Below are 18220 nucleotides of genomic sequence, written 5' to 3'. Positions count from 1 at the left end.
CACATATTAAGGGGAAAAAAGATATTTTTAAATTTATTGAAAATGTGGGCTACCATAAAAGGGGAGCAGTGTTTGAAGTTCTTCTAAATAGTACTTGCCTTCTCTTACCAGGAACTTAGTATCACTGTGGTTGCTAGACATATCATACACAAAATATTAGAATGCACAACTATCTGTTTTTGAAGTTTACTTATTTGACAAAACTGTTAGAAGATTAAGATCAGTAATGACATTGACCACTTAATATCATACTAATATTTGGTTACAGATTAAAAGGTCAAGTGTGTACAAAAGTTATCTTTTAAACTTATTGGAGAAGAATGTATTTTTTTATTCATTAGAAATTTGAATCCCTATCCTTTGCACAGCTTTTCCTGTACCATGGTGCATAGAAACTAAGATTAGTAACGAGAAAGTTGCCAAAGGCAAGTTTTAGCATTTGGTAAGGGTGGAAGATACGTAAGCCCTGTTACCTTGGCTCCGCGGTCTTCCCCCTCCTACATCCCACATCCTCCCAAGTACTACCTGTAGACAGTATGCACTCTATAGAATAGCCGGGAGCGCTTAAAACCTAGGAGTGGCTTCTCAACATTTCTCAATGCGGCTCCCCCATAAAGCTTTCTAACAAACTATCCACACTAACATACTTGCAGAAAAACTTAAGAGTTCTTGCTAATTGTTTTGGGGACGTGGAAAGGGTTTATTTGGGTTACACTTCCACATCACAATTCATCATCAAAGGAAGTCAGGACAGGAAATAAAACAGCACAAGAATGTGGAGGCAGGAGCTGATGCTGAAGCCACGAAGAGCACTGCTGACTCAGCTCTTGCTAATTTTAACTTTGAGATATTATTGTTCACTCAGACAATGAAAAACCCTAATGAAATAACAATGTTCCAAATTTAAAAAAGATTAGTCATTAAAATGATTATGTCCATATGACAGTATTTTTTGTTCTGCAACCACTAAAGAGGAATTACAGTCTACATTAGTCACATTTTTGTCTTCCAGAAGTACTTTCAAATGCAGTAAACACTCCACCACCTTTTTTGTTATTTCATCATTTTAAAAAGCAATACTACCTTTGGATTTGGTGGTTTACAAAGGGTGTCTCAGTAAACAGCTACAAAATCTCTTAGAATAAGGAGTTTTTGAAGAAACAAACTTGTGTTGATTTGAGATCATTTCATGTCCAAATTTTTGATCATTTAAACTAATATTCTGTAAAATTAAGAGTATAGTTATGGGCCTAGATGTACATACATGATAGTATTACTAAGATTGATTACTTTTATGATCATCTGTGTGCAGTTTATCCATGTAGGTTCCCTTGTACATATTTATGTGCACGTGTATGTGGAGGCAGAAAAGAAACTCTATTACTCTTTGAAACGGCATATACCTCATTTAGGACAGGATCTCTGGCCTGATTCTCACACTGAACTGGGTGGCCAGCAAGCTCCAGACACCCTTTAGTTTCTTCCTCCCTGGTTCTGGGAGTGGCGCTGCATCAAATATTTTTAGTGATTAGGGGATCAAACATCTATATGCTTACAAGGGATAGAGCTTAACCAATGAGCAATATTGTTTCTTATATTTTATAGAATTTGTAAAGATTGTTCATTGTAATTTTTGCCCCCTGATACTTTTTTGGAAATATGTATTTAGAGCACATCAATGTATTACTTCTGAGCTCCCTTCAACTAACTTAGACTAGAGTAATCTTTACTGAATTCTAGAACCGTTACATGACTTGTAGTGCTTATTTGCGGTCTAAAATAATGGAACACAGTGGTAGACCATAGAAAGGTAAAACTGAGAATCTTAAATATGCAAGACTTTTGACTCTGAAACTTGTTCAATGCCCTACATCAGCTGTTATGAGTATCACTCTTAGATTGACTGTTTTCAGGTTTTATCTGAATTCTTCCCCCCTGTGCCACTGTAACTCTGAAATGGTTTCAATCTGCTGAAAACAGTTTAGTGCCACATAAAGTTCTAAAAGTTAAGTTTCAGTATGGAAAATTTGAGCAGTTTAGAAGTCGATGATAGCATTGGGGTCTGCACATTCTGTGGGTGTTTGACAGTTGACGTGAGGCTAGTGAGGTAGGGAAAGGGCCAGTTCACTGTGGTTCCTGGAAGCCAGGTACACACTGAGACTATCCACAACACTGGTCTGTGTTCTGCTTGTCTTGATCATTTTATTCAGCTCTGGTTTCCTTTATAAAAGGCTGTAGTGTTAGTGCTGAAGGCATGATTTCTCAGCTCTCGTTGCCGGTTTTAGCTTGAAGTTCCCTGACACCCCCACGTACTGCCTTCCACTGACACCGCGTGATACTGTGATTATCTAACGCTGAGGCAATCCTAACAGATTATTTTAAGTGAGTTAAATGTGATTTTTCACTCTCCAACATCTCAGCACCTGAGTCAGCCAGAACAATCAAATCCTCGAATGCTTTTGGGTAAACGGTGACAGACTTGTTGAGGTTTAACTTTTTTACAACACAATATTAATGGTAAATTAATATTCAAACGAATTTTGATCTGAAGAGTGGATACTAACAAATGCCTTGTGAGTAATATTTGGGTGTGAGAACTTGCTGGCAGTGAGTATATATAACTTCCAATTTGCCAGGATACTTCAAAACACTGTGGGAGCCTGATTCATGTATGCAAATATTTTCGTTGAAATTGATTGACACTTCTACCAGTGCCTTGCTGAATTTTTAAAGTCATAGTACACAGAGATTTTATTTGACAACTCTATAAGCTGGTTGCTGGGTAAGGAAAAGTAAGGCCAAATCTCCTGGTCAAAAGCTTGACTCATACTATAAAAAGGGGCTCCATAGTTTTCTTCCATGTTCATAGTTCAAATAGGTGAGTGGTTTAGGAAGCTTACATAGTTCCACTACCCTGTCCCGTTCAGAGAACTAAATCCTCTTCACAGCATTGAACACGTTCCTATGTCTCTGTTGTAATGAAAATACACACAGGTAGCTAGGTGTTCTTTAAACACAGAACATTTTTCAGTATGGCTCCTTCCACAGATTTTTTTTACACACTGTCTGTCCTTGTAAGCATAAAAGCATTTGACCCCCAAATCTACTAAAAACGTTGGGCACAGTGCTACACCCAGCACTGAGGAGGCAGAGGCTGAAGGATATCTGGAGCTTGCTGGCTACCCTTAACCTGATTAATGAGCACCAGACCAGAGACGGAAGTGTGATGCAATTCTATCCTTTGCTCCTGCCCCTGTGCACACACATACCTCTCTCCTCGCCCGCTCCCCTTCCCTTTGAATACCATCCCGTGCAAACTTATACCGTGCTGTAGTCATGAAGAACATGTTCTTCTTGCTTTTATTTCAGTAGACATTGATAATTATTCTCTATATCCAGTATTATAGCAGAGATTGGCAAAATAGTAATTTTATAATTTCATCAATTTTAATAACCTGAATACCTACATATTCAGAATAATTTCCCACAATCAATTGTTCAGTTAACTATGAAATACATTTCATTCAGTAAAGTCAAGATCCTTGTCTTTTATTTTTGTCTGTTCTCAAAATGCAGCTATTATATTTCCCAAAACAAACACGGATATTTCTCTTCAGTATGATGACAAATCAATGAATTTTGATGTTATGATATACTGAAATTATTTCACTGTACATTACATGTATTACTTCCATGAAAACTAAAATAGCATGCCTTGGGCTACAATCTGTCCAAACACTAAAACCCTTCAGTACAGCCCCCTAGCTGTTTGGAAAGTGTGTCTATAGTGTGACAAAACAGGAGACATAAAGGTGTGTGCAAAGGGTCTAATTTGTGAATTAGAATTGACAAAAGGCTGTATTGTCATTGTTCTAGACCTTTATATTATGTGAGTGCAGCTAGAAACAGAATGCTTTTAGAAGGATGTTGGGAAAATCTCACGGTCCTTTCGATTGGGATTTAAGACTGTGGGTTACTGAAGCACTTTGTTTTATATCTGCAATGATTTTATTATATTCTGATAATCTTGACTTAAATGGACCTTGTTACTGACTTTAATTATTATTCAGTGTTTATATATGCACCAGTCCTACTAACCAGGATGGCAGCAAAAAGGTTAAGATTTAGTTTGCCATTCCATTTTGCCCTTGCAGTATTTCTGTGTACAGACTGCCAAGTTACTTCGTTTCAAAATGACTTGTAATAAGTTTTCCTTTAAACAGTCAACTCAATTTAGAGTTAGCAGATGGGTTTCATTTGGATGTTAAAGTTTAGTGCTTTTTACTTTGATTGTATTTTGTTTATGAATTTGAGAAACTTTTACACAGATTTGTATTCAAATCTATGAAATGACACATATTCAGAGAGACATGTTTTTTTTTTCTGCCATGCCCATTCACTAGCTTTCACTTGTATGTCTCCGAAAGAAAGCCTGCATTTGCCTTCTTGAGTCATACAGAATATTTTCTCACTTACATAAATGGTCACTTGTTCTACACACCTTCCTCTGTTTTGTATTATCAGTTTCAGTTTATGCTAGTGAGTTCTGTTTCCATTGAATTAGGGAAAAACAAATTTCAGTGTTTTTTTTATTGATATAAATACATACCACTCACTTAGCATCCTCTTGGTAAGTGTTGAAGTTTACAGGTTTTGGGGTGAAATATTACAATGAATGTGTTGTGCATTCATATGTTAGTAGCTATATTCATATGCTAGGATATTCACCTTAGTCTGGCATCAAAACTTAGAAATGTAATTGCTATGACAAAATACAATTATATATGAAAACTTACTAGATGTTGCCAAATTTCCCTCCAGAGATGCGCAATTTTGCAAATGATTAACTAAAGGTATAAGAAGGGCTATATACTTCATTTGTCTGGGGTGGAGCTGAGATGAACATAGAGTTGCACATACATGCAAAGTATGTGTTCTATTTTTGAACTACACTCCAAACCCTTGCAGTATACTTACACAAAATGTATAGAGCAAGTATGATCTAATGCCACCATTACCAAATATTACCTATATTTTAAATTGCTTTTTTATTCAAGCTGATTTTCCCAGAGACAGCTTTTTTGTTCATGTAATTACTTGATCTTAGTTAGAACTTCTGTCACCAGCTACTGTCTGCAAACTGATCACACATACAAATTTGTGAATATTCAAACACGTTCCCTTTTATTAAGGACTACTATGTAGGAAGCAGGCTTTACTTCCTCATAATTCACCTTTTCACTATAAAATTTGACAGTAGAAATTATAAATCCATTTCTTGTCCATACCTCATAGTAGACATTAACTCCTTTCTGACATAAGCTATAACCTATAAATATATTATGAAACCATCTTCTCGGAAAGTAACTAACTTTTAGAGTGGATAATGAAATATGGTAAGTGCCCTTTTAAATAAGAACTGAAATTTGCTTCTTAAGAGTATCCGAGGGTGGACAGAGCGACTTCTCGGTCTTTAGGCTGCTGAGGAATGAGTATTGACAGGGCTGACAAGACCCAAAGTAGGAGTTTTTTATGTTTTAAAATCACTATTCCCATATCTGCTTTTCTTTATTGGTATAATGGGGGAAGAATTAATTTTAAAAGGTGGTGGCTATTGATTACTTAATGGAATAATACTGGGCAGAGGAATGCTGAAGTGAATCTATTCTGTGCCCTCCCTTGTAACAGGCCCCATTATCCAACAGTGGGAAGCATCCTGTAGCCCTCATGAATATGAAATAGGCACCATAGGCTGGATATAGGCTACTGACCTGCCACAGGCCTGGTTACAATAGTCCAAAAGAATGTCTCAAGTATACAACAGAGGAATGACTGTCCTTGATGGATTCATCTGTGAGTAGGACAAGAGTTTCCTCACTTCTCTCTGATCTGTGAGCCTTGATGGCCTGGTGGAAAATTCACTAGGCAAGGTGAAGCGGTCCATGCTCTGGGTTTATCTCTAGTTTGGTAAGCTCTGTATGAGATGACTTGGTATTTTCCACTGTGGAACATACTTTCGGCTATCTTGTCTCTGGTCTCCCTATAAGCAAAAAGAGCTGTGAGCTAGTTCAGCAGGAGAGGCAAGTCAGCAAAGTACGATGTGTCTACAGCAGTCATCATCCTTGGAGCAATGCTCTAGAGTACAGTGTCCAATAGGCCAGCTATATGTCATGTGTTCAGGATCTTTTTATTTTGACTCATTTTATAAGAGAAATAAAATGCTTTAACGGCAATTGGTGGTGAGAGGTGTGTCTAAGAATGATTCCAAAGACAAAGCTTTTCTAGCAAAGAGGTTTTAAAGAGAGAGAAAGTTCTGAGTGGACAATAACAAATTCTATAGGTTACTGACTACTGCTATTGAGCCTTTTTTCAAATTTCTCGGTTTCTTTTTCATTAAAATCTATTAACTTCTAAAACGTATTATTTTGAAATGAGGTGTAATCCTTAGGACAAGCTATCTTCTTTGGATCTGTGGTTACACACACACACACACACACACACACACACACACGTGTGATTAGATACCCACCACCCTAAACAATGAATAAAATTAAATAGTGAGAAAGTCAATTTTTTGACTCAGTGATTTTGAAGAATTTTGAAAATGATTCAGGAGAGCCATTTAACTTTGAGGCATCTCCAGATTAGTGGTAATTACCTACTGACTGAGTTGCATACGAATAACAATTCTAACACTAGGGGCGTAGTCTCCTACAACATATGAAGATAGTCCTTGAAATCAATGAGAGAACTTGACCTGCCCAATGGGGAAAGGGACTGGGATCTCATTATAATTCCATGTGAAATGTGAAGAGATTCCGTTTGACCCTCCGTCTTTGTCTGTGCATGCCTACATGTTCAGTTTATTAATAGGTCTACACGTATGCATTACGTTCTGATAACTGACAGGGAATTTAAAGTTAATAGAATTTATTAGTGGGAAGTGAACTGGGGTTAGTTTTGTTTTTCAGGAAGCTTATCTTAGAAGGCAGAAGAACAGTTACTCTGACCCTTGCTTGATTTCATTGTTGTGTTTTACGCGTTGCCCACTTTGTTGATAAATACTGCCTGTCCTTTCCTACTGAAAATAATGAGTGTTTAGAAGTGTAAAGAAGACTCAGTTTAGAATTCTCATAGGCTTCAGATGCTTGGGTCAGGAACCTAAGTAATGCTGTGAATAATTAAAAAAAATAACCCCAGTCTTAACCACTATTACACAAATCAAAGGATGATTTTTATAAATTTTAGCATAAAATATGAATAATATTTATACATCCGTTGCCTTTTGAAAGCCTAGAGAACTTTTCATTGCCTTCCATATTTGAAAGACATTTCTGAGAAGCTATAATAAAGTTTACTGCTTTCAGTTGTGGACGTCACAAACCTTAAGTTTCTTTTTCTTTTTCAATTTTACAGCGCAGCAGCAGTTTTGGGAATTTTGATCGTTTTCGGAATAATTCCATATCAAAATCTGATGACTCAATCGAGGTTGGTATTTTATTTCATCTTTATGAATATTATGATAGTATATTATAAGAGCTTATAATGTAAAAGGAGAGTGTTAATTTTTGAGTTAGGTAAGGAAATGAAAAACATCTTTCAAGTCCTGAACACTCACACAGAACTTTGAAATAGATGAGCAAATACTTAGCATCTGGCACCATGTTGGGCACTAAGGTAAGCTATTTAAAAAGCTGGCTCAATATTTGGGCAGAAGGAGAATTTCAAGCTAGTTATAAATTAAAGCTAGCTATAATTCAAAGTTACATTGACAGTTCCAAGTCGCCTGAGCATTTCCATGCTGAAGCAATAACCACGCCTGAGTCTCTAGCATGCGAGGTGGGCGTGACGGTCACTCTGATCAGACGAGCATGTAGCTACACCACTGAACTCTGTCACTTCTAGTGTATACACTAAATATCTCGCTGGTTACCTTTACACACATATTTGGAAACTAAGCACTTTGTGTATGGCCTAACAGTAATGTTAAAGTGGGCTTTAATATTAAATTTTGTATATAATAATGACAGCAGTACCAATGACAGCTATATTTAATGGACTGCTTGTTATGAAGTATAGAGTTACCAATTTGCTTACCTAAATAGGAACAATCGGTGTTTCAATTTATGTTGAATAAATATATAGTTAATATAATGTGTAATATACAATATACAATATAATATATAATATATTATACAATATAATATAATATATAATATGTAGCACATAACATGTAACATGATATATGATATATGATATATAGTGATATATAGCATAGTTCCTTTTCTACTTCAGAGTTATCACATTGTGAAGGCACAACTCAGCCTCTTATTTGATGTAATGCCTGCCGTTCTGCTATACTGTCTTATTTACTAGGGGCCATCTGTGATGGAAAGGCACAGTAGTTAGCCAAATAACAGAGTTGCACACTGAGAAAACTAAGACTGCAACACATATCCATTACCAACCCCAACCCTAACCTGACCCTGACCCAGTGAACTCACAAATAGTTGCTTTTAGATAAACATGTTATATAAATATCACTTACAGATGTGTGTGTGCGTGCATGTGCGTGTGTGTGTGTGTGTTTTTATTCAGCAAGGAATATTCTAAATACAGTAAATTAACATTTCCTATATCATTATTTAATATATGCATTAACATATGCCTATATGTAGAATATATTTTATTGATTTATGTAATATATAGATAAGCCATTACACACAAATACACATGTGTGTGCACACACACACACACACACACACACACAAATTCCTGACTTAATTTTTTCTGTGCTGTTGTGATAAAATACAGTCAGGAAGAACTCTAGAGAGAGTGGTGCTTTGTTTTCATAGTTCAGCTAAGGATTAAAGCCATCATGGTAGGGAAGCCGAAGCTGTGAGATGTTGAAGCAGCAGGTCATATCACATCCGTAGTCAAGAAGCTGAGAGCAATGAATGACCGCTACCATTCAGTTTCCTTTCTCCATTTATAAGGTCCATCCAGGGAATGGTGGCTACACTGGGTGACTCTTCCCACATCAATTATGTAATCCGGAACATCCTACACAAACACTCAAGAGATTCAATTCCTAAGTGATTCTAGATCTTTCCAAATTGTCTATATAAAACCTAGCCACTGAAAACGTGTTTTACAGTCTACATTTTTTTTTTAATGGCAAAGGTCCTTTTATTTAGGATCTTTTAAATGGGAAAACAATAGTATAAGTGGAATGATGTCCTCTACAGAACCTATTCTTTTTTTTCTATTCTTACATAATTTTTTTAAACTTTATTAACTTGAGTATTTCTTATTTACATTCGATTGTTATTCCCTTTCCCGGTTTCTGAGCGAACATCCCCTTAGCCCCTCCCCCTCCCCTTCTCTATGGGTGTTCCCCTCCCCATCCTCCCCCCATTGCCGCCCTCCCCCCCACAGTCTAGTTCACTGGGGGTTCAGTCTTAGCAGGACCCAGGGCTTCCCCTTCCACTGGTGCTCTTACTAGGATATTCATTGCTACCTATGAGGTCAGAGTCCAGGGTCAGTCCATGCATAGTCTTTGGGTAGTGGCTTAGTCCCTGGAAGCTCTGGTTGTTTGGCATATAATCTACATTCTTATTGTATTACAATAATATAATTATATATGTATTCACATAAACATATATGTATAAGTACTCGTTTATGTACGTGTGTATATACACAGGGGTACTTACTTAGATGACTATTTTCACTTAGTTTCATATTAACTTTTACTTCTCTATAACCATTTACTGCTGTATTCTGCTGCCATTTAGTGTTTAATAAAGCTATGACAGTACCTCAGGTTCATTCGCAGTCATTGGGATAGGTAGTAATGACTTTGTCATTTGTTCAAGCATTTAGCAGAGCTGATAAAGTAGTTTCTCATTCTTCAGAAACCCAGCATCAATTCTTTATCCTGTTCACGGTCATCTACACAGTGGCAGGATTCCTGTTAGGTACTCCAGAGTATTGTTGCAGTGGAAGATAAAAATGGCTACTTCCTAACACCTGGAGATGGGAAGCAATGGCGATGTTGACGATGACAACAGACCTGTAAATTCTAGACAGAAAATGGAGTTCAGGCTATGGAGCAATGAATGACTGCTACCATTCAGTTTCCTTTCTCCATTTATAAGGTCCATCCAGGGAATGGTGGCTACACTGGGTGACTCTTCCCACGTCAATTATGTAATCCGGAACATCCTACACAAACACTCAAGAGATTCAATTCCTAAGTGATTCTAGATCTTTCCAAATTGTCTATATAAAACGAATTCAGAATTTACTTTCTCTGAAGCTTCTGTAAACAATGATAAGAAAACCTAGCAGTATTCGTATTGCATTACTTGACGCATCGATAATAGTATTAATATCAGTTGTAACTAAGTGACGTTTATATCAGTTACTAAAGTAAGTTTATGGTAAAAACAAAGTTTAAACACCGGAAAGAAGGAAGAAAAGGCCAAATAACTTTTTAAATTGCTTCCCAATTCGATTTCATTCTGATACTTTGAATTAAGCAAAGACTCTTTGCCTTTGTAACCTTGAATGTAAAAATTAATAATGTGCAATGAGGGCTTAAATTGGCTGCCCATTCATATTTATCATATGCAATTTGGGGTAAGATATGAGGCAAAATATAATATTGATTAATAATGATGTTAACTATGTGCTTAAACTCTCATATTAAAATATTCATGCTCACTAAACAGAAGTTTCCCGTCATTTCTTATGTGAGGTATGGGTAGCTGCCCACCCGTCAAGCATGGTGGGCATTCCTCATGCAGAAGACCTTCACCGTTCATTGCTTCCACATCTGAGGTAGCAAGAACATCTAGTCCAAATATGTCCTCCAGTGGAGGTGGACAAACTGCCTCAAATTTATACATCAAGAATTTCATATTTTTAAAGGTTACTGAGCCCCAGTTAACGTGCCTGGAAATGTTCCTGAGAGTAGAATGAAGTGTACAGAGAAAGCTTTACTCCCATGGAGCGTGCATTCTGGGAGAAGGGCAGATGAGTCGTTACATGAGCAAAACATTTTCAAATAAAGTAAGAGCAGAGACAAATACTCAGGTAAAACAAGAAGTGTGGACAAGCACAGAGAGTGACCAATCAGATGACTTCTTTCCTCTACTATGCATTAAGTGGAAACTTGGATAGCTATGAAAATACATTTGTGGCTATCTAGAGAAGCCAATGCAAAAGCGAATCCAAACCCTGGTGATAACTGGATAAAGTCAGAGAGATGCATTATCATGGCAGTATTTGATTATCATTTCTTTCAAGTCTTATCATACATCTGTGAGTCAGAATCACTACAAAGGACTTGAACAAACTGTCCTCCAACACTGTCTTATTTAAAAAATGCTGTTTTGAAATCTGATTAGTAGTGAAGAATAAGTTCATAAAGATATGTTTGTTATATCTTACAGATTTTATATGATATAAACACATATTTTAGAAACATAATATTTATTTAAGTTAATGTCAATTGTGTGATTAAACTTTAATATTAAAGCATTTAAGATCTTTACCAAGACGTTTCCCATCATAAACTGAACTATATCATTTATGTTATGTTGTTGAACTTTACAAGAAAACACCAATACTTATATTTTATTCTGAGTCAGAGGAGAAATCCTTGTTTTAGGAGCTAAGGAGCACCAGTTAACAGTAACCCTAATAAGAAACTTAATTAGTACCATGTATGCAATATATGAACTACATATTTCTTTATTAATTAATTCAGCCAGGTAATATTTACTATTGCTTAAGGTGAAAATGTATATGCATACATGGTGCATGAAAGCATCATAGAATTCAACTGACTTAACTAATTTCACAACTTCTTCAAAGCGACGGTTGATTGGAGCAATCTGATTGAGACCCAGGAGGCTATTGTAATGCTCTTCCCTCACAGATGGGGGTAAAAGCCTTCCTAATCCCCTCATTCATTGTTCTCCAGTCCACACATCTGTAATCACAGAATGCCTGATGGTTACTTCTATTTTGTTTATCTCAAAGATGAGAACTGAAATGATTGTTTAATAGAGTTATTAAACCATAAATGCTCAAGGAATTTCACCTGTGAGGATGAGAACTTTCAATGAAGTTACGCAGGCAGCCAGTTGAACAATATGTGTTATACCCAGAAGGTGGACTGCCCAAGAACAAAAATTTCCAACTTAGATTCTCCCTAGAGAGGCTGTCAATCAATGCTCTTCAGGGTGGACACAGAGCTCAGATGTAGCTCTTGCCTATCATGTGAAATCCCTAGCACTTAAAACCACTTGACTCAAATACATGATCCTTTCTTCTTTACAATTTGTCTTTTGTAAAAAATCATCTATCAGGTCCGTGACGGGGAACTGACAAATGGAAGTGAGGAACAAAGCAAAACTTCAAACAATGGAGGAAGTCTAGGTAAAAAAGTGAGGGCTATTTCATGGACAATGAAGAAAAAAGTAGGGAAAAAATACATCAAAGCTCTTTCTGAGGAAAAAGTAAGTATATTTTGTCATATGTATGTATTCATATATATATTTTTTTTCCAAATACTCACTGGCAGACATGAAAATGTAGATTATTTATAAAATGTGGTTTTATATATATATATATATGTGCATGTGTATATATATATATGTATATATAATATTTGGTTTTTTATGAAGCACTTAGACATATTTTTTCCTTCACCTGTCATGCCCAGAAGTTTTGTAGTGCTTTTAAAAAGTGTCTGTTTGTGCACATGAGTACCATGAAGCAGTGCAGACCTCAAAGATCAACTTTCCACAGTCTCTTCTCTTTGCTTATCTACACAAGTTCCTTGGACCAAATTCAAGTCCTCAGGCTTGCATCACAAGTACCTTTACCACTGAGCCATTTGGATGGCCCAGTTCCATGGTTCTTAAAGGATCCTTACTCACATTTTAAAAGAAGACAAAACAAACATCTAGAGGGTGAAGAGGAGTAAATTGCTTAAGTTGTAGCAAGCACCAGTACTTCATTTCTTTTTATTGCAAATTATTATATTATTATAAATAATCTACATTTTTCACATCTACTGATGAGTATTTGGACTGTTTCTACTTTGGGTACATTATGAATAATGCTCCTGTAAATGTTTACATGTGACTCTTCATATGAAGTTATTTTTTATTTCTTTTTGATATATGGTAATTCTGCTCCTTATATTTTGAGACACTGGCAACTCTTTGCTCCAAACTCTGCTCAATTTTACACACCCAATATCAGTGAATTTTACATACACGTAATATCAATGTTTCTACATCATGTCAGCCTGAGGTATTACTTAAAGTTGCAGCCATTGGCGAAGATGAAGTAAACTCACACTGCCAGTCTGATTAACATGTTTCTTACAATGAATGCTATTATCATTTAATGTGTTTATTGGTTATATTGACTTATCTCTAAAGAAGTATTTATTCAAATATTTGTCTGATTTTAATATACTGTTAAAACCATTTATTAAGCTTTAAATGTTTATATAATTCTGAATGAATCTTATATATGTGACTTCTAAATACAGATTCTATCATTCTGTGAATCATACTTTTATTTTTACAGTATTATTTGCATCCTAACTGTTTATAATCTTATAATAGTACAGTTGTTCTGTTTTTCTTATTATTTGGCTTTTGCAATCATACTGGAACTATTGCTTAACACAGTATAATGATTACTTCTGCATTTTCTCCTAATGGCTCTGTAATTTTAGCTCTTAAATTATAGTGCATGATCCACTTTGGATTAGATATTCTATGTGTGGTTCAAATGAGTAAAAAAAAAATCCATCCTTTTCTTGTAAATATCAAGTAGACTCAACTTCATTTGTGGAAGACTCTTCTCTCCCCATTATATTTTCAAAGTCAGCTAACCATCATACACAATGTCATTATAAACATAGAGTTCATACAAATAAGGGTTTATATACAGACTTTCAGTTCTATAATTTTAATTTGTCTTTCGCTCACTTTCCCTTTGGATTCTCTTTTAATTCTGACCACAGTATTTGCTCCCAGTAGTAATAATCTTTGGGTTACCAAGCACAGTGTTATTTACTTTAGCTCTAGACACACTGGTAACATGCTCACATAGAAAATTTTCTCCTGGCTGCTCTGAGCATTCTTTTCTCTTTCACATGGTTCCTTTTGGCTTTTCTTTTTCTCTCTGAAAATGCTGATGCTTCTTTTCTTTCCTTTTTTTCTTTTCCTTTCTTTTTTTCCTTTTGACATAGCATTTCTCTGTATAGTACTAGCTGTCCTGGAACTCACTAGGTAGACCGGGCTGGTCTAGAACCCAAAGATCCACCTTCCTCTGTCTCCCAAGTTCTAGGATTAAAGGTGTGTTACACCACCTCTACACAGACGCAAAGCTGAAAAATCCCAGCGGCGCCACTAAATATGCCCAGTCCTTTCCTGTGATCTTAAGTGCACTCATAGCTTCCCAAAGTGTCTCTGGAAAGGCCCTCTTCATCTGATTGCTATATCCGATCATCCAACTGCTCATTTGATGCTCTCCCAGAGATGTCTAACAGATACCATAACCTCTGCACTTATCAAACTTTTACATTCTCAGCACTTCTACTAGAAAACAATTACATCTCACCCATTATTTCTAGTGCCAAAGAACAATACTTTCACGGTTCCAGATGCCGAAAAATGGAATAGAAAGGTATCATTCCAAATTCCTTCTCCTACACTCAACATCAACAAATCACAATATCCTCCTGTTCCTAATATCCGAGGAATATTTAAAACTCTAATTTTTCTATTCAAACTAGTACTGATTTTGACTAAGGCACAAGCCTCCCCTGCCTGCAGCACTGCATCAGCTACCTGTGTCATTTCTATCATCTCTCTAATAAGATCCAGTCAGGACAAGAAAGCCTGAAGTGATGTCTGAGAAGCGAGATCAGGACATATTGGGACCCAAATTAAGACTTCAGAATATCCTGCAAAAAAAATCCTTTTACTATAGAGCAGTAAAGTTAGTCCTTTTATTGGAATAGACTTCCAAAAATAAGAAAAACAGCGAGGATTTACAAGGGGGGATGCCTATGAGCTCTAAAGGAGGGTAAGGGCAACAGACAAGTCTTGCCAGGACAATGGAAGCCTGACAGCTATAGAAGGAGAGGAAGAGGTGAGATTCAATTTCTCTTGGCAGTTCACTTCTGAGAACATTTTGCCAGATGTGTGGGGGAATTCCCGAACCAAGGTTTCCCACTAGAATCTGGTTCCTTTTCACCAAGAATAGGTATAAATGTTATTTACATGTATTCAGCCCCCAAGACCATGAAGGGTCTGACTTCCGTGCAAATCACAGGTAGATACAAAGGGGAACGATCAGAATTGCTCAGGTGTATTCGTCATATTTCTGTTGCTGATGACGTAATGCGATAGACTGATTATTCACAAAAAGCCTTATTTGGGTCATGGTTGTGGCCCAACAGAAGGGGCCACATCTCATGATAGTTGTTTGGGTGGTAGAGTTTCAGAACAGCAGAAGATGCCATGCAATGCAATAACAAATACGAAAGGTGTATAGATGTTTTAGTGCCTTTCCCTTTGCTAGTAGATCCACAAATACCCAGTTATGGAGGCTATGTTCTGATGACCTCATCCAATCACAATCACCTCCCGAAGACCCAGCCTCTAAACACCAAGGTCAGATTCCCCTTTATAGTTCAAAGGAAATTGAATGCACATGTGAATTTTTGGAGATGATAAACAAAATGGAATCCTAACACTCAGTCTCCAACTCCCAAGGCTCACATTTTCTCACACACACTACACATCACAGTCAGTAAGACATAGTCCCATGGCAAGAGGTCTAGATGTCTCTCCCATGGCCAGCACAGTACTCTAGGATGTTTTTCATTCCCTGCTTTCAAAATTAATATGTAATGTCCTCCTTTCTTTCACTACACTAGCCTGTGTATTGAGGCTAGTTGTAAGTTCAGGTTTGTTCTTTTCTTTTGCTTAGAAAAGTACCTTTAGAAGATAATATACATTCTATGTTCTCATAATTAGAATTATTTTTCTTTATATTTGAAATTTATTATATTTATTACTTCAATTCACAGCTTTTTAAAAAAAAAATATTTGTTTTTACACTCCAGATTTTATTCCTCTCTAGGTCCAACTCCAGACTGTTCTACATCCCATTCCTCCCCCCATCCCCAGTCACCACAAGCTTCTGTTCATTGGTTGGGTGCACATATCTGTATCTGACTCTTTCAGCTGCTTGTTGGATCTTTTGGAGGGCAGTCACGATTGGTCCCTTTTTGTGAATGCCCCATAGCCTTAGTAATGGTGTCAGGTCTTGGGGCCTCCCCTTACACTGGATTGCACTTTGGGCCTGTCTCTGGACCTTCTTTTCCTCAGACTCTTCTCCATTTCCATACCTGCATTTCTTTCAGACAGGAAGAACTATGGGTCAGAATTTTGATTGTGGTATAGCAACCCCATCCCTCCCTTGATGCCCTGTCTTTTCTGCTAGTGGTGGATTCAATAAGTTTCCTCTACCCTCTGTACGGCATTTCATCTAGGTTCTCCCACTTTGAGTTCTGAGTGTCTCTCACCTCTCAGGTCTCTGGTACATTCTGGAGGGCCCTCCCAACCTCCTCCCTCCCAGGGTCATCTGTTTCCATGTTTTCTGCTGGCCCTCAGGGCTCCAGTCCTTCTCCCCTACACAATACCAAATCATGTTCCCCTCTTCCCCAACCCATCCTCTTTCACTCCCCATCCCTCTCTCCCTCCCCCCTTGTGGTTGGTTTCTTCTCCCTCCCAAGTGGGACTGAGGTGTTCTTACTTGGGCCCTTCAGCTTGTTGACCTTTTGGAGTTCTAAGGACTCTATCTAGGGTATTTTGTACATTTTTGTTTGTTTTAACTAATATCCACTTATTAGTAAGAACATGCCATGTATGTTTGTGCCAGAGTTACCTCAGTCAATATGATATTGTCTAGTTCCATCCATTTGCCTGCAAAACTCAGGATGTCCTTGTTCTTAATAGCTGAGGAGTATTCCATTGTGTAAATGAACCACATTTTCTGTACCTATTCCTCTGTCGTGGGGTATTTGGGTTGTTTCCAGTTTCTGACTATCACAAATAAGTCTGCTATGAACATAGTGGAACATGTGCCCCTATGGTATGGTGGGGCATCTTTGGGGTATATTCCCAAGGGTGGTATTTCTGGGTCTTTAGGTAGGTCTATTTCCAATTTTCTGAGGAACCTCCAGATTGATTTCCAGAGTGGTTGTACCGGTTTGCAATCCCAACAGCAATGGGGGAGTGTTCCTCTATCTCTACATCCTTGCCAACATAATTGAGAATTATATATAAAAGAATATCTTCATACATTTTCAGGTGGATTCTGGGCATTTGTTTTCTTAGAGTTGAAGTCTTTGGAATTCATTTTTCCTAAATCAACTAACCTTCTTTATCCTTACTTGATTTACTAGTTCTCTCATATTCTATATCCTATCTCCACATATATGTATCATACTAATACTTTTATGTACTATTATTATTATTATTTCCAACTAGTTTAAAAACATATAAACTATATCTTGTACAGTATGCATAGCCCATTCAGACAAGAACATAATTTATTAGAGCCAAAGTACTTTTACTTTGTTATCTTGTTTATTAAAGTATCCACAAATTTTAGAAAGGTGGCAAGTATTTAGGCTCTGCGTTATAAACTTTCCTTGAACTACTAAATGAGTGAAAAATAGATAAAAGGAGAAAATCAAAATCTGCACATGTTATGAGCTTTATCAATGCTCAGTAATGCTCAAAATAAGACTATTGAATTACATCGCAATGAGTATTATGAAACTCAAGGGCTTTGTCCAAACTTTCTAAAAATGGAAACCATGTGAGGTGTTTTCAAGGAAATGTAATTTGTTTTGAAATTGTCTGTCTTTTCTAATTTTATGCAAGATTTGGTTTTCACTTGACTAGGTGGCGAGCACAGTGTGAGATTTGTAAAGCTCCTTAGATAAGACTTACTTTAGAATTGCAAAGTGAGCATGTTTTATTCATATCTAGTGATCTGGTAGCGTGCAAATAACTGACATGAAACAAATGTGCAGAGTTTAAAGCTGTAGTATCAGATCTCACAGGATTAGTAATGGTGACAAACAGATAAGGAGAACATGAAAAGGAAC

The 18220-nt window shown here is 36.8% G+C and overlaps 1 protein-coding gene across 1 annotated transcript in view; it reads left to right on the top strand.

The window, feature by feature from the left end:
• The window catches only part of Samsn1 (SAM domain, SH3 domain and nuclear localization signals, 1), a 50380-nt gene that overhangs the window by 11532 nt on the left and 20628 nt on the right, over nt 1-18220 (top strand). The window contains exons 2-3 of the mRNA NM_130821.2: nt 7417-7488; nt 12378-12527. Of these exons, the coding sequence (NP_570834.2) occupies nt 7417-7488; nt 12378-12527 (222 nt within the window). The remainder of the gene's footprint in view (nt 1-7416; nt 7489-12377; nt 12528-18220) is intronic.

This window comes from Rattus norvegicus, chromosome 11, assembly GCF_036323735.1.
Source record: "Rattus norvegicus strain BN/NHsdMcwi chromosome 11, GRCr8, whole genome shotgun sequence".
Taxonomy (NCBI): domain Eukaryota; kingdom Metazoa; phylum Chordata; class Mammalia; order Rodentia; family Muridae; genus Rattus; species Rattus norvegicus.
Note: the sequence above shows the minus strand (reverse complement) of the source record. Positions and strands in the feature narration are given on the sequence as shown.